At 46.0% G+C, this 19,941-nt stretch overlaps 1 protein-coding gene across 8 annotated transcripts in view; it reads right to left on the bottom strand.

Annotated features, from left to right (window-relative positions):
• NAP1L4 (nucleosome assembly protein 1 like 4) overlaps positions 1–19,816 on the bottom strand; it is a 65,745-nt gene extending 45,929 nt beyond the window's left edge. Inside the window, exons 1-2 of one of the 8 annotated variants that reach the window (XM_068554200.1) lie at positions 18,915–18,944; positions 11,397–11,474 (exon numbers count right to left, since the gene is read on the bottom strand). In XM_068554200.1, coding sequence (XP_068410301.1) covers positions 11,397–11,463 — 67 coding nt within the window. In that variant the 5' untranslated portion in view covers positions 11,464–11,474; positions 18,915–18,944. Of the gene's footprint in view, positions 1–11,396; positions 11,475–18,205; positions 18,228–18,421; positions 18,444–18,891; positions 18,999–19,716 lie in introns of those variants that run through there. The other 7 variants (XM_068554199.1, XM_068554204.1, XM_068554202.1 and 4 more) reach the window with 7 other exon arrangements.
• Positions 19,817–19,941: the final 125 nt, after the last annotated feature.

The raw sequence follows: 19,941 nt of genomic DNA, 5'->3' as shown, positions 1-19,941 counted from the left end.
CTCCAATTGGAATTTATGAACTACAATTGTTTTAAGTGCATCTTTCTTAGGTAATTCTGTTTCAAAATAAAACATTGTAATTACTTTAAAAATTTGAAATACTACATAAATGTCACATTATCTTTTTCAAAAGCTAAATGAGTTAAGGAAACAAATGAAAATCAGGGGAGGAAAAACCCTCCAACAGTCCCCATCGCCTTCTGCTGAGTCCAAAGTCACTCCACACAGAAACCCGAATTCCTACACCTCCCAGCTTAGCTCCTCCGCAATCTGCTGCATGCATACAGCCGCACCCGGGCTATTCCCAAGCTTTCTTTTTTTCTTTTTTTAAATAAATAAATTTATTTATTTATTTATTTTTGGCCGCGTTGGTTCTTCGTTGCTGCGCGTGGGTTTTCTCTAGCTGCAGTGAGCAAGGACTACTCTTTGTTGCGGTGCGCGGCCTTCTCGTTGCGGTGGCTTCTCTTCTTGCGGAGCACAGGCTCTAGGCTCGCAGGCTTCAGTACTTGTGGCACGCGGGCTCAGTAGTTGTGGCTCGCGGGCTCTAGAGTGCAGGCTCAGTAGTTGTGGAGCACAGGCTTAGTTGCTCCGCGGCATGTGGGATCTTCCTGGACCAGGGCTTGAACCCATGTCCCTTGCATTGGCAGGCGGATTCTTAACCACTGCACCACCAGGGAAGTCCGATTCCCAAGCTTATATTCTGCTTTTTCATATATTACAAATGCAAAACATGAGACAGGCAGGTCTTCAAAATAACATCTGATGACAACATTTTAAGAGCTAATATACTTACCTTTTACCAGTTGTTAAATACTGAAGTTTCCCCCCCAGGATATACTTCTGATAACATCTACATGAACACATCTCAGTTTACATGGCTTCCAATCCCAAGTAATTCTTTATATGGCAATAGTAGGATTGTGATTGTAGGATTTCTGGGTCAAAGAATAGGAATGGATACTGACACCTACTGCCAAACTGGTTACACACTGAAACCAACTACAATTTGGCTACATAATTAAAGTCTCCATTGTCTAACAATTATGTCCACCAGCACCTTCTGTGTAGACCACACACACCAACTGCTCTCTCTTGCAGCAGCTGTCACTGCCAGCTTAACAGACCGAGTCCCATTTTCCCCACCCAATCAAGCCACACGCCTAAATTCCAACACCTCCTGTACTAGCAAGGTCCCCATGTGACAGGCAATTTCCCACATTTTATACCCACAGCAACTCTAGCAGGGAGGGTGCTTCCCTCCTGCTCAGTGCACAGAAGAGGACACTGATGATGGGAAGGGTGAGGTGACTAACCCAAGGTTACCTGGCTAGTAAGGTGTGGACTGGGGTTTCTTTCAACCTAAAAGAAAGGAGGTAAACTAAGGCAAACTCCAGTTACCAGAAAAAGAGTTTATTTGGGAACAGAAGAGAAACTGCAATTCGGGACGCACATACTGAAGCAAGCTACAGGTGAGTTCACTGAAGGCTTGGGGTGGGTTGCTCCTTTGGGCAAAGAGTGCAAAAGGGGAAAATCCAATTAGGGACCATGCAGCAAGTGGTTCCAAGATGCGGAGAGATTCCTGGCAGGTGCTCACTGGTTGGAGGATAAATTTCGATCTCTCGTAAATCAAGCATTTATGGGAAATCAGTCCCACCATCTTTGTTTTCTGAGAGTACATGTTTTCTGAGGGTGCATGCGCAAGAGATTCTCCATTTCACATCCTTCTGTTCCATTTCAGATTAAAATCCTTTCACATTCCCCCCTTTTGATTAAACTCTTTCACAAAAAGCACTGCTCGTCAGTCTTACTGTGTGGGTATCTCACTTAGTCAGAGGCACCATTAGCTGCACGTGGATTATGGGTCCCTCGGAGCTGAGGAGGACCATCCCCAGAGGCCTCCTTCCACGGAAGAGGAAAACAGCAAGCAGATACTTGGCCTCATTTGAACAAAACAATTGAGAAATGGGGAACCTCAGTTATATTCCTCTGACGTGGTCCGTTCAGTTTCCATGGTCAGCTGAGCTTCAGGATAAGACTTTATTTTGTAGTTACATACAGGAAAAAAAACTTCATTTTTTTGTACATACATCTATTTGCCTGCTGATACAAAACAGCAGAAATTTAACCACGTATATTATACCCATGGCCAGAAGTCCAATTATAGCTACTGACTAGAATAAACTTCTCAACCTGTTTCCCCAGCTGCCTATATTTAATAGGTCAAAAATGGTCCAGGTCCCAGGGGTATGGCCGATTTCAGTTAATAGTTTGATATTATCTTTCATTATTTTTATTATTTTTTAAAATTAATTTATTTTTGGCTGCGTTGGGTCTTCGTTGCTGCACGCAGGCTTTCTCTAGCTGTGGCGAGCAGGGTCTACTCTTTGCTGCAGAGCACAGGCTCCAGGCGCGCGGGCTTCAGTAGTTGTGGCACGTGGGCTTAGCTGCTCCATGGCATGTGGGATCTTCCCGGACCAGGGCTCGAAACCGCGTCCCCTGCATTGGCAGGCAGATTCTTAACCACTGAGCCACCAGGGAAGCCCTCTTTCACTGCTTCCAGTTCTTATGTTACTTTTCCCGATTTGTTAACATAAAAACAGCATTCTTGGGACTTCCCTGGTTAAGAACCAGGGAAGTCCCAAGACTTCTGAGCCTGCGCTCTAGAGCCACAACTACTGAGCCTGCGCTCTAGAGCCCGCGAGCCACAACTACTGAGCCCGTGGTGCCACAACTACTGAAGCCCACGCACCTAGAGCCCGTGCTCCGCAACAAGAGAAGCCACCTCTATGAGAAGCCCGTGCACCGCAACGAAGAGTAGCCCCTGCTCGCCGCAACTAGAGAAAGCCCGCCTGCAGCAATGAAGACCCAACGCAGCCAAAAATAAATAAATAAATAAAATTTAAAAAACCAAAAAAACCCAAAAAAACCCCAGCATTCTTCCTCAAGCAGGGCACAGGTTTCCCCATGCTATGCAGTGTGGAGGTTTAGGGCTCTGCAGTTTTGTAAGACAACTTCTGCTAGGCTGTCTATTTGGGTTTGTTGGTATTCAAAAGCTCTGACACAAGCATTAAAGGTAGCAGCTGTGAATTTGAAGAGATTCTTAGCTGCCTTTTCAAGTTCTGCTACTCCAACCCAAGGGAAAAAGTCCAAAGGGCAAATCCCTTTCTATCTACTATGAGCGTATCTGTAGGCATCCACCCAAAACTGTATCCATCCCAGCTACGATGTGCTCTCTCAAGATGGTAGGAGAAAGAACCCAGATTGGGCCCAAGGGCGATGGAAGGCAGGGTTTTCCCAACTTCAGCATCAGGAGTGAGGACAATGGCTCCAAGCGTACTTCCCATTTAGGGCAAGTGTGGAGTATGCATTTCTTCCACACAGAAAGAAATAACCAGTGTTTTCTAAAGACAGGGTATATTCTTTTCCTGGAATAAAAGAGATCTCATGATCAAAATCAGTCATTTATACACAACGCATGATAAGCGGTTCTGTTTAGCACAGTGAGGATAGTTAGAGGAATATCTTAAATTTCAATATATTTGGAGTAACAGGTGAGTTTGATTACTGTGGGTGAGGTTGTGATGGAGGCTGGGGATTTTCCAGGGACAAGCTAGGGTGAATTAGTTCTTACCACTCAAGAGATTTCTGATCAGTTCCCCATGAGGCACCACTGAAGGAAGCACATCAGCTTTCCATTCCCTGTATCATTAAAATTTTCATTACCCCACCAAAGAGATACATGCTGGAGGAGACGTCAGTCTCCTAGATTCCAGTGGGGAATGAACCCATGACCATCTGAGTCACATACAAGTGTTACAAGGGTGCAGGAGGTAGCCTAGAGATTCACCAGTCCCATTAATGCTTCTGGAACACTGGAAAGGTTTTGGGTAAGAGTCCAGACTTAAGTGAGGGGGATTCCTTTAGGGGTGGGGCACCCAATGGAATGCTGTAATGTCAGATGCCAATTTATGTATAGCCGCAAAGATGCCAAAGGAAAACCCTGTATCTCTGCCAGACACGTTTCACCACCCTTCTAAGGATAATGGCCAGGCCTCCAGTTCAGGTTCATCATCACCAGCAATCAGTAAGGTTGGTGGAATGAGAGTTCTTGTAAGGTGGGAGCAAAGGGGTGCATTACAGCCAAACTAGAGGGCGGCAAGGAGGCCAAAGAAAGGACAATTACAACTTTAGCAGCATGACTTGGCCGAGTGATACAGAATGGGCTGAAACAGGAGGTTTCACGGGCCTGGGCCGGATATCTCGGATCTCTGGAAAGCAGTCTGCTTCAGCCCTTAGAAATTCTTAGCTTTCAGTCTTGAGTTGGGCTGCAGGTCCACTCAGGTTTGGGGTCCTTTTTAAGATGGGACACATGAATCCAGGAGTCTAACTCTGGGAGCTTCGTGGCACAGGGATTAGTCAGTAACACCTGGTAGAGGTCCTTCCAGTGGGGGAGGAGGGAGTCTTTATGCGCAGGTCTCTTCCAGTAGTTGAAGTCTCCAGGCTGTAAACTGACATCTTCATCTCCGGGGAGCACACTGTAGAAAGACTGCTCTACTACAGCACGATTATTCTCCATGGATTTTAGACCCCTGCAAATGTGAAGTATGTGCCCTTTTATTATTCTCACCCTTTGAAATAGTCACGGATGGCCAATGCGTCCGTGACTATTTCAAAGGGTGAGAATTTATGAATCCCAAATGTAGATCTAAGATTCAGAAGAACCAGAGCACTACTTTTGGCCAGTGTATTTGGAGGGTTTCAACTAACTTAGCCAACCAGCTCTTTACAATTACATTTGCATGAACCAGTCCTGAAGACTGATGATGATAAGCCTGATGGAAACCGTCCAGTGAAGTAGGTCCCCTGGAGTTCCAGGGGCGGGAGAGGTCCTCAAGTGGGAATGATCTTTTCTACAAGGACTTTAGCTATGGAAGAGGGAGTCACCACTCTACATGGAAACGCTTGAGTCCGACATGAAAACCGTCACTAGAGCATATTTATACCCGTGAGTGGGGGCAACTGTATGAAATCCACCTGCCAGAGCGTTAGCAGTCTGGTGAGTTAAAATGTCCTGAGGCGGTGCAAACAGGCTTCCTTGGGATCAGTTTCTGACAAGTACAACAAGCAAGGCAAGCGCTTTTTGTGGTCTTGCTGATGTTTCTCTATCAACATTGATTTATGAAGGTCACCATTTTCTCAGTGGATCAATGGTTTAATTCATGTACAGTGGTCAATAAGGGAAGTTTTAGATTTCTTGGCAGAACCAGCTTATTACGAGGTTCAAACCAGAGCCCCTTTTCTTCCTGGGTCCAGCAGCCAGCCTTTCAGATTTCCAGTTGTGCTTTTCTCTTTCAGAGGCTGTTATCCTCCCCTGGCTAGTTCCCTTAGGTCTTTGCAGGGGGAAGAGCCTTTTGGACCATGACGAAGGTTTGGTCTATGGGTATCATATAGGAAGTGTTTTTTTGCAGAGGTATCAGTGAGGTGGTTTCCTCTGGCTTCCAGTGAATCAGACTTGCAATGCCCAGGCCCTTTAATGATAGCTAGAGCTGCCGGCAGCAGTATGGTGTCCAACAGACTTTGGGCATAAGGGCCATTCTTAATTTTATCTCCACTGGGAGTAAGGAAACCCTGTTGTTTCCATAACATTCCAAAGTACTGCACCACTCTACAAAGGCATACTATCAGTAAAGAGGTGTGCTGTCTTGCCTTTGACTAAAATCCATGTTTGAGTGAGGGTATACAAGCAGACCTCCAAGGTACTACAGGTTTGGTTCCAGACTACTGCAGTAAAGCGAGTATTGCAGTAAAGCAAGTCACATGAACTTTCTGGTTTCCCAGTGCATGTAAATGTTTACATTATACGGTAGTTTGTTGAGTGTGCGATAGCATTATATCCTAAAGTACAATGTACATACCTTAATTTAAAATTACTTTATTGCTAAAAAATGGTAACCATCATCTGAGTCTTCAGCAAGTTGTAGTAACATCAAAGATCACTGATCACAGATCACTATAACAAATACAATAGTACTGTGAGAATTACCAAAATGTCACAGACCCATGAAGTGAGCAAATGCTGTTGGAAAAATGGCGCTGACCGACGCTGACACAGGGTTGTCACAAACCTTCAATTTACAAAAAACACAATATCTGCGAAGCACAACAAAATAAGGTATGCCTGTATAATTCAGCTTGTTGAGCTGAAGCAGTCAAAGTTAGGGCTGCAGCCTCAATAATCTCACATATCCAGCACAAAATTTACCATTTTCGGGCTTCCCTGGTGGCGCAGTGGTTAAGAATCTGCCTGCCAATGCAGGGGACACGGGTTCGAGCCCTGGTCTGGGAAGATCCCACATGCCACGGAGCAACTAAGCCCGTGAGCCACAACTACTGAGCCTGCGCGTCTGGAGCCTGTGCTCCGCAACGGGAGAGGCCGCGACAGTGAGAGGCCCACGCACCGCGATGAAGAGCGGCCCCCGCTTGCCACAGCTGGAGAAAGCCCTCGCACAGAAATGAAGACCCAACACAGCCAAATAAATAAATAAGTAAATTTATATTAAAAAAAATTTACCATTTTCATTTTTCAGATGAGAGCCATCAGTAAACCACGTAAGATCAGGATTCATCAAGGAGGTTTCTTGTAAATAGTCGTGAGGTGTCATCATGACACCATCAAAGTCAGAGTCATGGGGAATTTTATCAGTGGAGGAGGGAAGACAGGCTGCAGGGTTGAGACTGTTACACTGAATGGGAGTGATGCGGGCACAGCGAGTAAGAAGATTTCAAAGTGGGTAAAATGGCTTGCTGAAAGGAGTTGAGTGTGGTGTGCACTCAAGAGAGCCTCAACGGTGTGAGGTGCAAAGATGGTAGCCTTTACTAAGAGGGCAGCAGCAGGCATAGCTCTAAGCCATGCCATATGCTCAGGCCAAGGATCTAACTGTTGGCTGTAGTAACCCAGGGATCTGTGATAGCCCCATGTTTTGGGGTAAATATCCCGAGGGCATTCCCTTCCTTCTCATATACAATAAAGAAAAGGGTAGCTGATAATTTGGGTATTCAAGGGTCAGTGGATTTATTAAACTTTCCTTCAAAGGCTAAACGATCTTGGATATCCCAAACAATGAGATCAGGTTTGCTGTTCTTTGGAAAGGCATATAGGGCAACTTCCCTGGTGGTCCAGTGGTTGAGACTCCAGGCTCCCACTGCAGGGGGCCCGGGTTCAATCCCTGGTCGGGGAACTAAGAGCCCACGTGCCGTGTGGCACAGCCAACAACAAAAGGGGGCATATGGGGGGCAGAATCATTAAAGAGAAGTTTGGAGTCCAGTTGCAACAATAACCAGCTAGCCCAAGAAAACCCCGTAACTGACATTTGGTTTGGGGGTTTGGAGAGTTTAAAATGCCTCGGAGCCTATCGGGATCTAGGTGTAGTCTCTGTTCTGAGATTAAATGTCCTAGATATCAAACATGAGTTTGGACAAATTGCAATCTTTCCTTCAAGACCTTATATCCCTTAATGGCTAAGATTTTTAACAGGTGAACAATGTCTTTGTGGAAATTTTGGGAGGGCGAGCAAAGAAGCAAATCATCTACATATTACAGTAAGGTGGTGCCTCCAGAAAATTCTACATCATTTAAGTCAGCCTTTAAAATCTGTCAGAAGAGGAAGCTCAGTAAAGCACTGACGCATGACTGTCCAGGTATACTGTTGTCCTTCCCAGGTAAAGACAAAAAGATATTGACTATTTACCAACAGGAATACTAAAAAAACATACTGCCTAAGTCAACCACAGTGAAGAAGTTGCTTCCAGTAGAGATGAACACCGACAGCACGTGGGGATTACAGGTGACAGGGTGGCAAGGAATTACAATGCTGTTTATTGCCAAAGGTCCTGCACAAATCTCCCTCCTTGGCTGTTGGGTTTTTTACAGGTAAGACAGGGCTATTACAAGGACTAGTGCAAGGGACAAAGAGTCCTTGGGCCTTACAGTCTTCTATGATAGAACTTATGTCCTGGAAGACTTCTTTATTTATAGGGCATTGTACGTCTTAATAGGAGAAGCACTATGAATTCTGCCTGTGTCTGTTGAGGATTCTGCCCAAAGAGTTGGGGGGAGGGGTACCTGGTTAATAGTGGGGTAAGTCCAAAGCTTGGTCTTCTTAGCTTTGCAATGTAATAAAGGCAAAAAGGGGTTTAATCTTCCTAAGTGTTGATTTGAACTGAAGGAATACTTCTCCCTTTTGAGGGAAAAAGTGGCGGCATGCTATTTCTCCAGGAAATCTCATCCTAATACATGTATGGGAGCCAAACTGCTGAGGAGAAATGGGTGTTTGTTTTGCAAAGGCCCCAGACAAAAAGGTATGGGCTGGGAAACAGGGACACGTTGCAGTGTGAGGTCCCCACTACTGGAACGTATGTAATACTGTGAGAAAGGAATTGTTTCGCTGTAGTTAGGCTGGGTGCTGACAGAGCAGCCCCTGTGCCAATTAATACTGTAAGGAATTTGTCTCTGATCTGGAGAAGAGTCTTCCCCAAGCTATTTAATGGACGGACAGGGAACAGTCCCTGTGTGCCCTCTGAGTCACACCCTTGGGGTGGGTTTGTCTGTTGGTTCTTGGAGGGTTGCAAGTGTTTGGATTTCAATTTATAGCAAGCCTTTTTCCAACGGCCAGATTTGCTTTGAGTCTCCATCTGCGGGAGTTGTCTTTCTTTTGGTGTCATCTTCTGGGGTACGAGCCAATTGAGTGGCCGAAGTGACAAGATCAGGGTAGACACTGTCTCCCATTCTATACAGGTTCTTTTGACTAACAAGGTAAGTCCTTGGTTAGGTCATTTACAAACATGGAATTAAAAGCCACCTGGGTGGGGAAAAAAAAAAAAAAAAAAAGCCACCTGGGTGGATTGAGCATCTGTGGGAAGGCTGAAATTTTCCTTGAGAACAATCTGGAGCCTGCTCTAACAGCTATGGACACACACAGCAGGCTTTTGGGGGCATGCCTGAATCTTACTCCAGTCCACGGACTTGGGGATGGCTTCACGCAGGCTTTTGGCTGTACTGCCAGCCTGATCACGTAAAAGGGCTGGTGGTTGGTTTTGTTTAAGCCTAAGAGATCGGACTTCCCTGGTGGCGCAGTGATTGGGAATCCGCCTGCCAATGCAGGGGACACAGGTTCGAGCCCTGGTCCGGAAAGATCCCGCATGCCGTGGAGCAACTAAGCCCGTGCACCACAACTACTGAGCCTGTGCTCCAGAGCCTGCGAGCCACGACTACTGAAGCCCACGTGCCACAACTACTGAAGGCCGCGCACCTAGAGGCGTGCTCTGCAACAAGAGAAGCCACCGCAAGGGAGACCCAACACAGCCAAACATAAATTAAAAAAAAAAAAAGAATCTGCCTGCCAATGGAGGGGACTCGGGTTCGATTCCTGGTCTGGGAAGATCCCACATGCCACGGAGCAACTAAGCCCGTGCACCACAACTACTGAGCCTGCAATCCACAACTACTGAGCCTGTATGCTGCAACTACTGAAGCCCACACTCTGTAACAAGAGGAGCCACCGCAATGAAAAGCGCGCACACCGCAACGGAGAGTAGCCCCCGCTCACAGCAACGAAGACCCAACACAGCCAAAAATTAATTAATTAAAAATAAATAAATAAATCAAAATTTAAATTGGGGGGTCAGGGGGAAAGCCTAAGAGATGGTTCAGGGTTTCCTCAACTGGTTGTTTTAGTCCAGTGCTGGGCTTGACTTATCTTAGACAAGCACGTGGACTGTCTGATAGAGATTGGAGGGACCAAGCTGGTAAATCAGGATTACAATACTGAATTCCTCACCAAATCTATGAGGATCCAAGTTACCCTGGGAAAGTCCTTACGGCCTTAAGCCTTTTTTTTTTTTTTAAAGATATCCTTGATGTGGACCATTTTTAAAGTCTTCACTGAATTTGCTACAATACTGCTCCTGCCTTATGCTTTTTGGTTTTTTGGCCACGAGGCATGTAGGATCTTAGCTCCCCGACCAGGGGTAGAACTCGTGCCCCCTCTGCATGAAGGTGAAGTCTTAACCATTGGACCACCAGGGAAGTCCCTAGCCCTAAGCTTGACCTTTGCGCATGGGGTACAGGAAGTTTGCTATGGTTTAGCAGGATCCTCAGAAGGTCTAATTTTGAAAGGGAAGTTTTAAAGGGCTTGGCAGGTGAGGTTTCAGTGACAGGAAAGAAAGGAAGTTCAGAGAGAGGGGAGGGATAAGGAGGCAGCAAAGAGAGAGATACAAAGGAGATGGAGCAGTAAGGGTAGGAGGGACCTCAGCTCACACCAAGAAAGAGGCCAATGACATTTTAAAAATCCACCTTTAGCTGCTTATTTGCTTCAATTTGGAAACGGTATTTGGTAAGGAGGCAATTTTATAATCCTGAACCCATTTAGAAGCCTCCAGATAACAATTAAAATAACTACCCTATGTGGACGGTTTAATCTGGTAACCATGGTCTTCTAACTTGGTTCGGAGAAAAACAAGTTTGGGGACATCAAACGTTCCTTGTAATGGCCGCTGGAGTTCTAAGTTATCCTTAGTAAGGCTGGTCCATTTAGTCAAAAATGTCTATGAGGAAAGATCACAATAAAACACATCAGATGGGACTTCCCTGGTGGCGCAGTGGTTAAGAGTTCACCTGCCAACGCAGGGGGCACGGGATCGATCCCTGGTCTGGGAAGATTCCCACGTGCCGTGGAGCAACTAAGCCCGTGTGCCACAACTACTGAGCCTGCACTCTAGAGCCCGCAAGCCCCAACTACTGAGCCCACGTGCCACAACTACTGAAGCCCGCGTGCCCTAGAGCCCGTGCTCTGTAACAAGAGAAGCCACCACACTTCAATGAAGAGTAGCCCCCCGCTCACCGCAACTAGAGAAAGCCCACGCGCAGCAACGAAGACCCAATGCAGCCCAAAATTAATTAATTAATTAAATAAAAAAACACCTCAGAGGGACTCCCCTGGTGGCGCAGTGTTTAAAACTCCGCACTCCCAATGCAGGGGGCCCAGGTTCGATCCCTGGTCAGGGAACTAGATCCCACATGCATGCCACTACTAAGAGTTTGCATGCCACAACTAAGACCCAGTGCAACCAAATAAATAAATAAATAAATATTTAAAACAAAAACACATCAGAGTTCCCAAAGGGAGCCACCTTTCGAACATTTAGATGATTGGTATCCCATTGTTGGATTCAGAACAAAAGAGTACTCGCCAGAAGGACAATCTGTCCCTATCCAGATCCCAAATAAAGCCAGAGAGCTCAACCAAAACAAGGGAGCTTGAGATCCAAGAAGAGACTTGCCTAACCAAGCTACGGCAACTTGTGAAAGTGAAGAGCACAAAGGGCTCAAGTGTGGGTACCTTGCTCAACTCTGGGGGTTGCCGCGCCTTGGTGGGTATCGCCTTTGGATCCCGCTTCTGACACCATGTAATAGCAACCTAAAAGAAAGAAGGTAAACTAAGGCAAGCTCAAGTTACCAGAAACCGAGTTTATTTGGGAATAGCAGAAGAACTGCAATTTGGGACACGTTAAACTGCAGTGAGCGACAGGTGAGCCTGAAGGCTTAGGGCAGGTTGCTTTTACAGGCAAAGAGTGCAAAAGGGGAAAATCCAGTTAGGAGCCACGCAGCAAGTTCACTGACTTGAAGATGGAGAGAGAGTCTTGGCAGACACTCACTGGTTAGAGGATAAGTCTCAATCTTCTGTAAAGCAGGCAATTTTGGGAAATCAGTCTCACAGTCTTCAACTTTCATCTTCCTGAGGGTGCATGCACGAGAGCTACCCGTTCATATCCTTTGGTTCCATTTTAAATTAAAATCCTTTCACATTTCAGATCCAGACCCTCTTGACCTTTTTTCCCTACCACCACCAACCACTTCACTTCCTGCCGCCACTTCCACCTGCTCAATTCGCAATTACTGTTGCTGTTGCTGGAATAGATGACAATCAACAGCTCAGTCAGGGTCAGGATCCTGCAGTTCAGCAGCATTCCCAAGAAACCCACTGTCTAGACGTAGAGTGTGAAAGCACTCCTTCTATTCTGTTCACTATGTACCAGTCTCAGGGACCAAAACAGCATCTGACATAATAAATACCTGGTGAACAAATAAACACTCTATTGCAAAATAGAGGCCAAAGAGGTTCACTTTCCCACAGAATGACACCACTCCAATTTAAAAGATCCCATCAATACAATGATCCTATTTTCAGTGACATGATGACAAAGCAATTACGTTAAACCCAACAAAACATTCTCCCCGCCCCCAAAAGGAGCTAAAGCAAGGAAAGAAAAACAAACAAAATAACAATAGAGTTTAAACAATAGAAAAGAAAATACTTTGAAATCAAAACAACAACACAAACCCAGAACTCAACGTTTGAAACAAAGCACACACACTATAAACAATATGGTTTTGATTCGGGTTTGAATCCCATCTCTATCATTTCCTAGCTGTGTAACCTCGGTTTCAACATCCATAAACTAGAAAGGACCTACCTGAGAGGCTGCTGTGAAGATGGAATTAAACACAGGAAGTGCCCAGTACACGATCTACTCCAGGTCTCTCTCCACTTTTATAACCACAATATGCTTACAAATTATCCTATCTGTTGCTTGATATGAAACCAACAAATCGAGTTAGTTTAAACATTGCTACCCTTATCTAAGAAAAAATAATGTAGAGTGGTGACATATCACAAACAAGCTGGAGTCCAGTTACTCAAGTTCCACACCACAATTTATTTGCTTTTGTTTAACAATCACTATCTAACAAAACTTATTCTTAAAATAGAAAATTATAAGGAATTACCAAATTTGCAGATTTGAGAACTATAATCATCCATTTGTTTTAAATGTTGGCATACTGAGTTTAATATTAACTTTATGAAACCACAGTCCCAAGCCTCATCAAAAGGGTCTCTTACTTCTAAAAGGCAATCAAGTTGAAATATGAAAGGAATACCAGGCAAAAGAACATTCTAAAATTTCTAAAGAATACAGCTGTTCAGTTTCCCTTCCAGGGTCAAAAACTTTGAGCTTATAATTCTAAATCTGGATTGACATGCAAATTTCCATGATTACACAAATGAAAGTTTTGCTTTTATTTATATAAGCTACCTCACAATCCGATTTATGGATTAATTTATTTTTACCCCAAACAAAAAAATTTTCCTAAGGGAAAAAAAATTTATTTTTGTAGCAAGTTATCCAATATAACTTTAAATTCTTAATTTTTAACTGAAAACATTTAGCCTACAGTTAGAGAGTAATCCTATAATTTCAAATCGGGCCACTCTCAAGAGGCAAAGAAGGTGTAAATTGGGGAACATGGTCGCCCTTCACATAACCAAAAATTTTAATACATTTATTACCTGTCTTAAGTCAGAGGTCCTCAATATCTTCCCATGAGATAACTGAATGATTAAAATGAACTTAACAGAAACACGTTGGTTACATTTAAGACTTCAGAATTTCAGTACAGGCTGTAATTCTTATTACATCAGGGTGGCAGTTAAATGAACCCCACAGCATAATCACTTGGTTCACATGAAAGTCGGAGGGCTGGCGATCCCACTGCGGAGTCTGATCAGTCCCAGGGTACAGGTCCCAATCCTCCAGGAGTACCAGCCCATACTTTGGCTTAGGACACATCAGAAGGGACAAACAAGCCATTCATCTGCTCTAAGAAGGAATCAGGATATCCCCACAGGACATCCCAATGTCTCTACCCACAAAACCTGGCCACTATACAAAGCCCTGATCAGGAGATTCTTTATCCAGTCTGTCACTGCATTCCTTAGGATTGGGAGTTAATCGCGTTGGATTCAATATGCCAGCAGGTAAGTGAAAAACATATCTGAAATAAACAACCAGATAACTTATGTAAATAGCTGAAATAATGGAAAATGTCCTTGTAAATCAACAAACCCTTCAATATACTTGTAATCTCTCAGCAGTTAAAAAAAAAAAAAGCATCCAGAGTCCAAACTCAAACAAGCGGTCTTAGAATTATGTTCTAACTGATTTCAATCACGTGTAATGATTGATAATCTAATATATATGCACTTTTTCTTTTGCCATGATCGAAAAGTCTATTTTAAATATCACATATATTACATGTTCACAGACGAACTAAGATTGGCAAACAGTTAATTATTGCTGCTAAATGTTAGGTACATATGGGGGAATCACTACTTCTACATATGTTTGAAACTTTCTACTGTCACGTTTTTGAGAAAAGAATGGATGAATGATCCATCTCTGGCCTCCACTGAAGAGTAAGTTCCATGAAGGCAGAGATCTATCTACTTGCTCCACGCAGCAGTCCCTGGGCCCAGCACAGGACCAGGCAAGAGACAGTGGCCAAGCAATCTGCTTCACCCACTCGGTCACCACTGCTGAGTGATGATCTGCTCGTGTGTCACCTGTATACAGCATGGTGGTGTCGGGGACCCTACGCACACCTTAGCCGCTCCTAAGCAGGTTCTGAAGACACAGGAAGTCACATCTGCTTAGAAGATCTAATAGCCATGAGCCAACGGTGGACTGTTTTTTCAGAAGCTTGCTAGAGACCAAGCCCTCAGTTTTGAGGAAGAAAGTAGAAAAGTTTCCCTTCTTTAACCAAGACAGTATACTTTCACTCAAGGTGCTTCATCGCTATAGCTCCAATTTCCTCCTCCACTCTCTTGTCCTTCATTCGTTAGTATGTGACTGAATGAGTCAAATACTTGAAGGTTTTTCTTAATCCAAGGTCTTGTCACCTTGTCAGGAAGGCTTTACCCTCTCCACCCTATTTAAAACCCAAATCCTTATTCCTTCTCTCTACTCTTGTTTTCAAAAGCACCTACCACTGTCTAACTTTTTTGTCTGTCTCCCACTGTGGAAATACTTGAGGGCAAGGTCTTTCATCTGTTTTGTTCAGTGCAATAAAACACCCCAGTGCCTAGAACTGTGCCTAGCAGAGAGAAGGCATTCGTGGATGAACAGACGCCAAGCACTGAAAGCTACTTTGGATAACTGGGTAAACAAGTAACGTTTTAAATTACAATACTTATACCCTTTGCACGTATTTAAATTGTATAGTCGATCTTTCTACCACACCACACAGCTATTACACAGAAATCATCTTATCTTGTTTTTGAACAGGCTTTTTGGGATAATAATAAAATGCACAGTACATACACTAAAAAAAAAAAAAAAAGTCCCACAGACTCAGAATGGAAGCACCTTTAATAACAGCTGACAGTATACTTTTAAGAGGAAATTTAAGGCTACACAGTGAGTGGCCAAGATCAAAAGGTAAAGTTCATTAAGTGATCTTTTGTAGTTTTCTTACTACAGAAATACACTGCCTCTCCTGTTACTAAATACTCATGAAATTTAAAATTCAGTGGCAAACAGTGTAAAGCAGCCCTGCTTTCTCTGAAGAGGGCAGGGTAGAAAACCAACGGCTGTCAAACGAAAACAAACCTACGTCGTCTGTTTTGAAAATTCCGTAACAGTCAAACACAAAATTCTTCACTACCCATTAATAAGGGTTGTGCTCAAGGAAAAACCTCACAATTGCAGTTTAGGAAGGCAAGTATTCACTGAACGAGGAGAAACTGTGCAAATTAAGCTAAGGCTGGAGGAGAGCAATTTCCTGCAATAATTCCGCACCAGCTACTTTCTACTTCTGAAATCATCCCAGTGGTAGAAGAGTCAAACTAAGTAATATGAGCCTTTTACTTTGGATGCCTGAACACCTTTCCCTCTAAAAAACAAAAAAGCACTCCTTAGACAGCAGTCCCAGACCAATCTCCCGACACGCTCCTCAATGCTGCCTTGACTATTCAAAATGCCATCACTGGGAGCACGGGTTCTGAGCAGCAATGGTTCTTCCCTGTTTCATACTGGTTGATGGCCCTTAGGGTTTTGGGAATTTAAACCACCCTTGGCCCACAGATACTATTTATCAAAAACAAAACAAAACAAAAAAAAAACACAACAAACAAACAAAAAACCCCCCTGGGTTCTCCAGTGAAACTTTAGGAAGTACACAACATGAGCTTATCAGAACAGTTTTAAACCATTTTAAAACTGTGGACAATGAGCAAAAAAAGAAAAGCAACTCTGAAAATAAGTAATTCGGAGCTCTCATTATCCCACATACGCATTTACATGTGAGGTCACCTCCTCCTGATGCTAGAAGACTATCAACTACAGAAAGAAAAAAGGAAAAGATTTCAATCTGAACCCTAGCTGGTCAGAGAACTGCAGATACAGGCAATTAATATGCTCTCAATATCAAGAGGCTGGTCAAAATCCTGACAGGTTAACGGAAATATTTTAACTAAAGATTCAAGAATGAATTCAGACTGTCATGTACTGATGAACACATCCCAACTCTAAGTACTCAGTTTCTAAAAAATTATGAACTATCTCATACAGATTAAAATCTCTCAACTCAGAATATCATAGAAGGGTCTGATAATCTAAATGGTCAATTCACAGAACTACAACGTCTGTACACTTTTAGAGGACAACTACCCTAAAACATATGTATCCGTTCCAGAATTCAGTTTACTGAGACTATCAAGCCAAGTGATAAAATCAGCTACTGCAAAAAATTCAATCAATTTCTCCAATCTCTATTCTATATAGTATTTTCAAAAATAATGCAAAAGTCACAGAAGCATTTAGATGTTATTTTATAATACTGAGGCACAAATAACCGCAGACGTTCTGAATTAGTAACATGGGTCAACCAGGAATAAAAAAAGACTGTAAATGTATGTGTAATAACAGGTATTTAAGACAGCACTACAGTGTTGAAATTATTTATATAATTATAATTATTTTGAGAATAACTACTCTCATCATACCACGAGAAGAGGCCTCAAACTTCTGGTGAAAGTGTTCCTAAGTAAACTTGAAAAGGTCACAATTCCTATACCTATTTTATCTATAAAACTAATCCCCTTTGTCACTATAATTCTATAAGAAATTAAGTTTTGTAATGGTATTTTTATTGACCAAAAGTCTTATCTTCAATCCTTCCAAATCTCAGAATAGAATACTTTACCTTCAAAAGATGAAAGAAAAAAATTTCCTTGTCACAAAACAAAACCAAAAAAAAGCAGCTAATAAATTGAGAAATTCATTTTCTGGGGTTTCTTTTTCCTGTCAACTCTTACCTTAACAAGTTAACCACTAATAGATAACGCTCATTTTTAAGCCATCTCCCTCTACTTTAGTCACTCATTTAACCTTTTAAACATATCCCTACTCTATCACCACCTTTCTTTCTCGGAAGGTCATCTTACATTTGCGTATCATTTATCCCTCTAGCTACTGTTAATCACCGTCCGAAATCATTTCCAGATTCTACTATGGGAAGCATTTAGCATTCTGTGGAATCACAGAATTCTGAGCTGGAAATGATCAACCAGCATCAATGATGCTCGAAAACTAGACTTCAGTGAGGCTCAGTGCAATAATTAAAACAATTTCTTACTAAAACTTTTCATCCCTTCTACAGAAACAGTAAAGCTGGGCAAAATTAAAAGTTCCTGCATTTTAATCCAAGTTATGTCACCTTGCACACACCACTTTACTTAAACCTTCCAGGGCCTCAAGTTTCCTGAGTGGTTAAACGGGAAAACAACAGTGCTTATCGCATAAGTTATTAGACTACTATGAACTGAGTCAACACAGGCAGAGATTATCGGAGTCCCTGGTGTGCAGGACAGCTATTAATCACTTAGAGATACAGTTACTTCTACAAGAAAGCAGTAACTTTTGAAAAGACAACTTTTAAGTTCAACAACTCACTCTGAGAATTTTCACAAGCCTATTTTTATACTTTACAGCGACATGCAAGTAAAACAGAGGGGGCATGTGAACCAAAGCCCTGCTGGCAGGTGAGTGCAGGAGCATCCCCGCCAGGAACCCGACACAGCCTTCTTCGGGGCCCAAAGGCTTCTTGCAGGACTCGGCTTAGATAGACCGGGGGTAACTGCGGACGGTGGGAAGTCTGATCACTAACAGAAAGCATTCGGAAAACACAGGATCGGGGGGCAGGCGGGAGGAGGGGAGTGGCCCAGCAGTCAGGTAGAAACACACCGATGTGACTGCTGTCACCACCTCCGGACTAAGACGCGCAGGGCAACGTCCCATCCGTGACACTCACAGACTTTTCGGACGGCCCCACTTCCCCGGCCGCAGGATGACGTTAAGCAGTAAAGTAGCGCAGACTCGGCGGCCACCCTGCCGGGCACTCCGGGCCCGTCCGGCTCCCGGCGCGTCCGTTACCGGCTGCGGGCGCACGTCGCCGCCCGTCCCCGACAACACCCAGGACCACGCAAGGTCCTGGTGTCGCCCCGGCACACGCGGCAGCCTCACCCACCCGCCGGACGCGGGACTGGAGCCCGCTGCAGCCGCGGCTAACGGTCACTCGGCCCTGGGAAGGCTCCGGTTCCGAAAACAAAAGGCCCCTGGGCGGCTCCGCGTTCGCCCGGGTCCTCGCGGCCCGACCCGTGGCCTTAACCTTCCCGGGGACGCAGCGGAGCCGGCGGGCGGGAGCCGCGCGGGAACAAAGCTCTCCTGACCTTCAGGCCGCCGCGGGAGGGGTGGAGCGCGACACCAGCCGCCGCCGCCCGGGCCCCGCCCGGCTCCCCGCGGGCCCCGGTCCCACCCGCGTCGCCCGCTCCCGCCCGCCTGCTCCCCGCCGCCGCTCCGGGCGCTCCGGGCCCGGCCCCGCCCCTGCCGCCGCGTCCTCCCGAGATGGCGGCCCCGGGCCTTCTCCGCGGCTCCCACCACCCCGGCCCCGGCCCCGGCCCCGGCCCCCGCCCCGCCGGCCGCCACTAACGCCGTTACCCGGCCGAGCCTCGCGTCCGCACCTCACTCCTCCTGCGGCAGTGGCGGCAGCCGTCTGGGTTTCGCTCGCTCCGGGACTGCGCCGCCGTGGCCGCCAACAACGCCGCCTCCCATTGGCTGAGTCCCCTGGCCCCGCCCTCCTCGAGCAAAGCGGGCTACGATTGGGAGGGCGCGGCGCAAGTCAACTACGCTTCGGCGCCGCCGGTGACGGCCAATCGGAGGCCGCCCAGGAGGCGCCGCGCTGAGCGGGGCCGAGACCCGCGGGCCGGATGCAAATAGGGATGTGTGACGTCAGCGTGGCGCGCGCCCGCGTTCCTTCCGCCCCTTTAAGGGGCGGGGGCACGCGGAGGTCACGTTGGGGGCGCCTGCTGCAGCCTATTCCCTTGTTCTGTTCGGGTGCATCCCTTTTCCGGCCCCACACTCATCCCGGTCTGCGCAGCCCATTCCCCATCCCAACCGCCCACCCCGACCGCTCACCCCAGCTCGGGCGCAGTCCACCCCCCGGCCTGTGCAGCCCCCCTTCCCCAGCCCCCCGTGGGACTGGGCGCTGTCTCGGGGCCCACCCATCTCCCGCGACCCCTGCCTACCTCCCCCCAATTGAGTTCCAGCCCCAGGGACGCGCGCGCTGACCCCGCCGACCTCCGCGACCTCATGGCCCGGGCTTCCCCCCCTCAAATCCCCGGGCTCGTGCTGCCTGCTGGGCTTGGCGCGTGGGGTTCCCCTCTTCCTCCCCCACCCTATCCCGCGCACTCACGGGCTCTCCCGGGGCAGCGCCCAGGCCCGCGTCCCCAGCATCTCAGCCCGGCTCGGGCCTAGCAGACCCACCGGCCAGAAGGAAGCGCCGGGCCGCTGGGGCCGGGGTACCGACCCCGGCCTCCCCACGTTACAGTTCCTGGAAAAGCGTTAATCTGAAAACCGCTTGAGTAAGACGACAGTTTGGTGGAAACCCACATCCGCCAGGCCCGGGCTTCTGAGAGTCTGTGTTTCTGGGCGCTATCTTCCGTTGAGAGGTCTTTGATTATTTTTGTCCGTTTCTTCAGAAACTGTCCT

This window comes from Eschrichtius robustus, chromosome 11 (genome assembly GCF_028021215.1).
Source record: "Eschrichtius robustus isolate mEscRob2 chromosome 11, mEscRob2.pri, whole genome shotgun sequence".
NCBI classification, from domain to species: domain Eukaryota; kingdom Metazoa; phylum Chordata; class Mammalia; order Artiodactyla; family Eschrichtiidae; genus Eschrichtius; species Eschrichtius robustus.
This window is presented reverse-complemented; position numbering and strand designations above follow the sequence as displayed.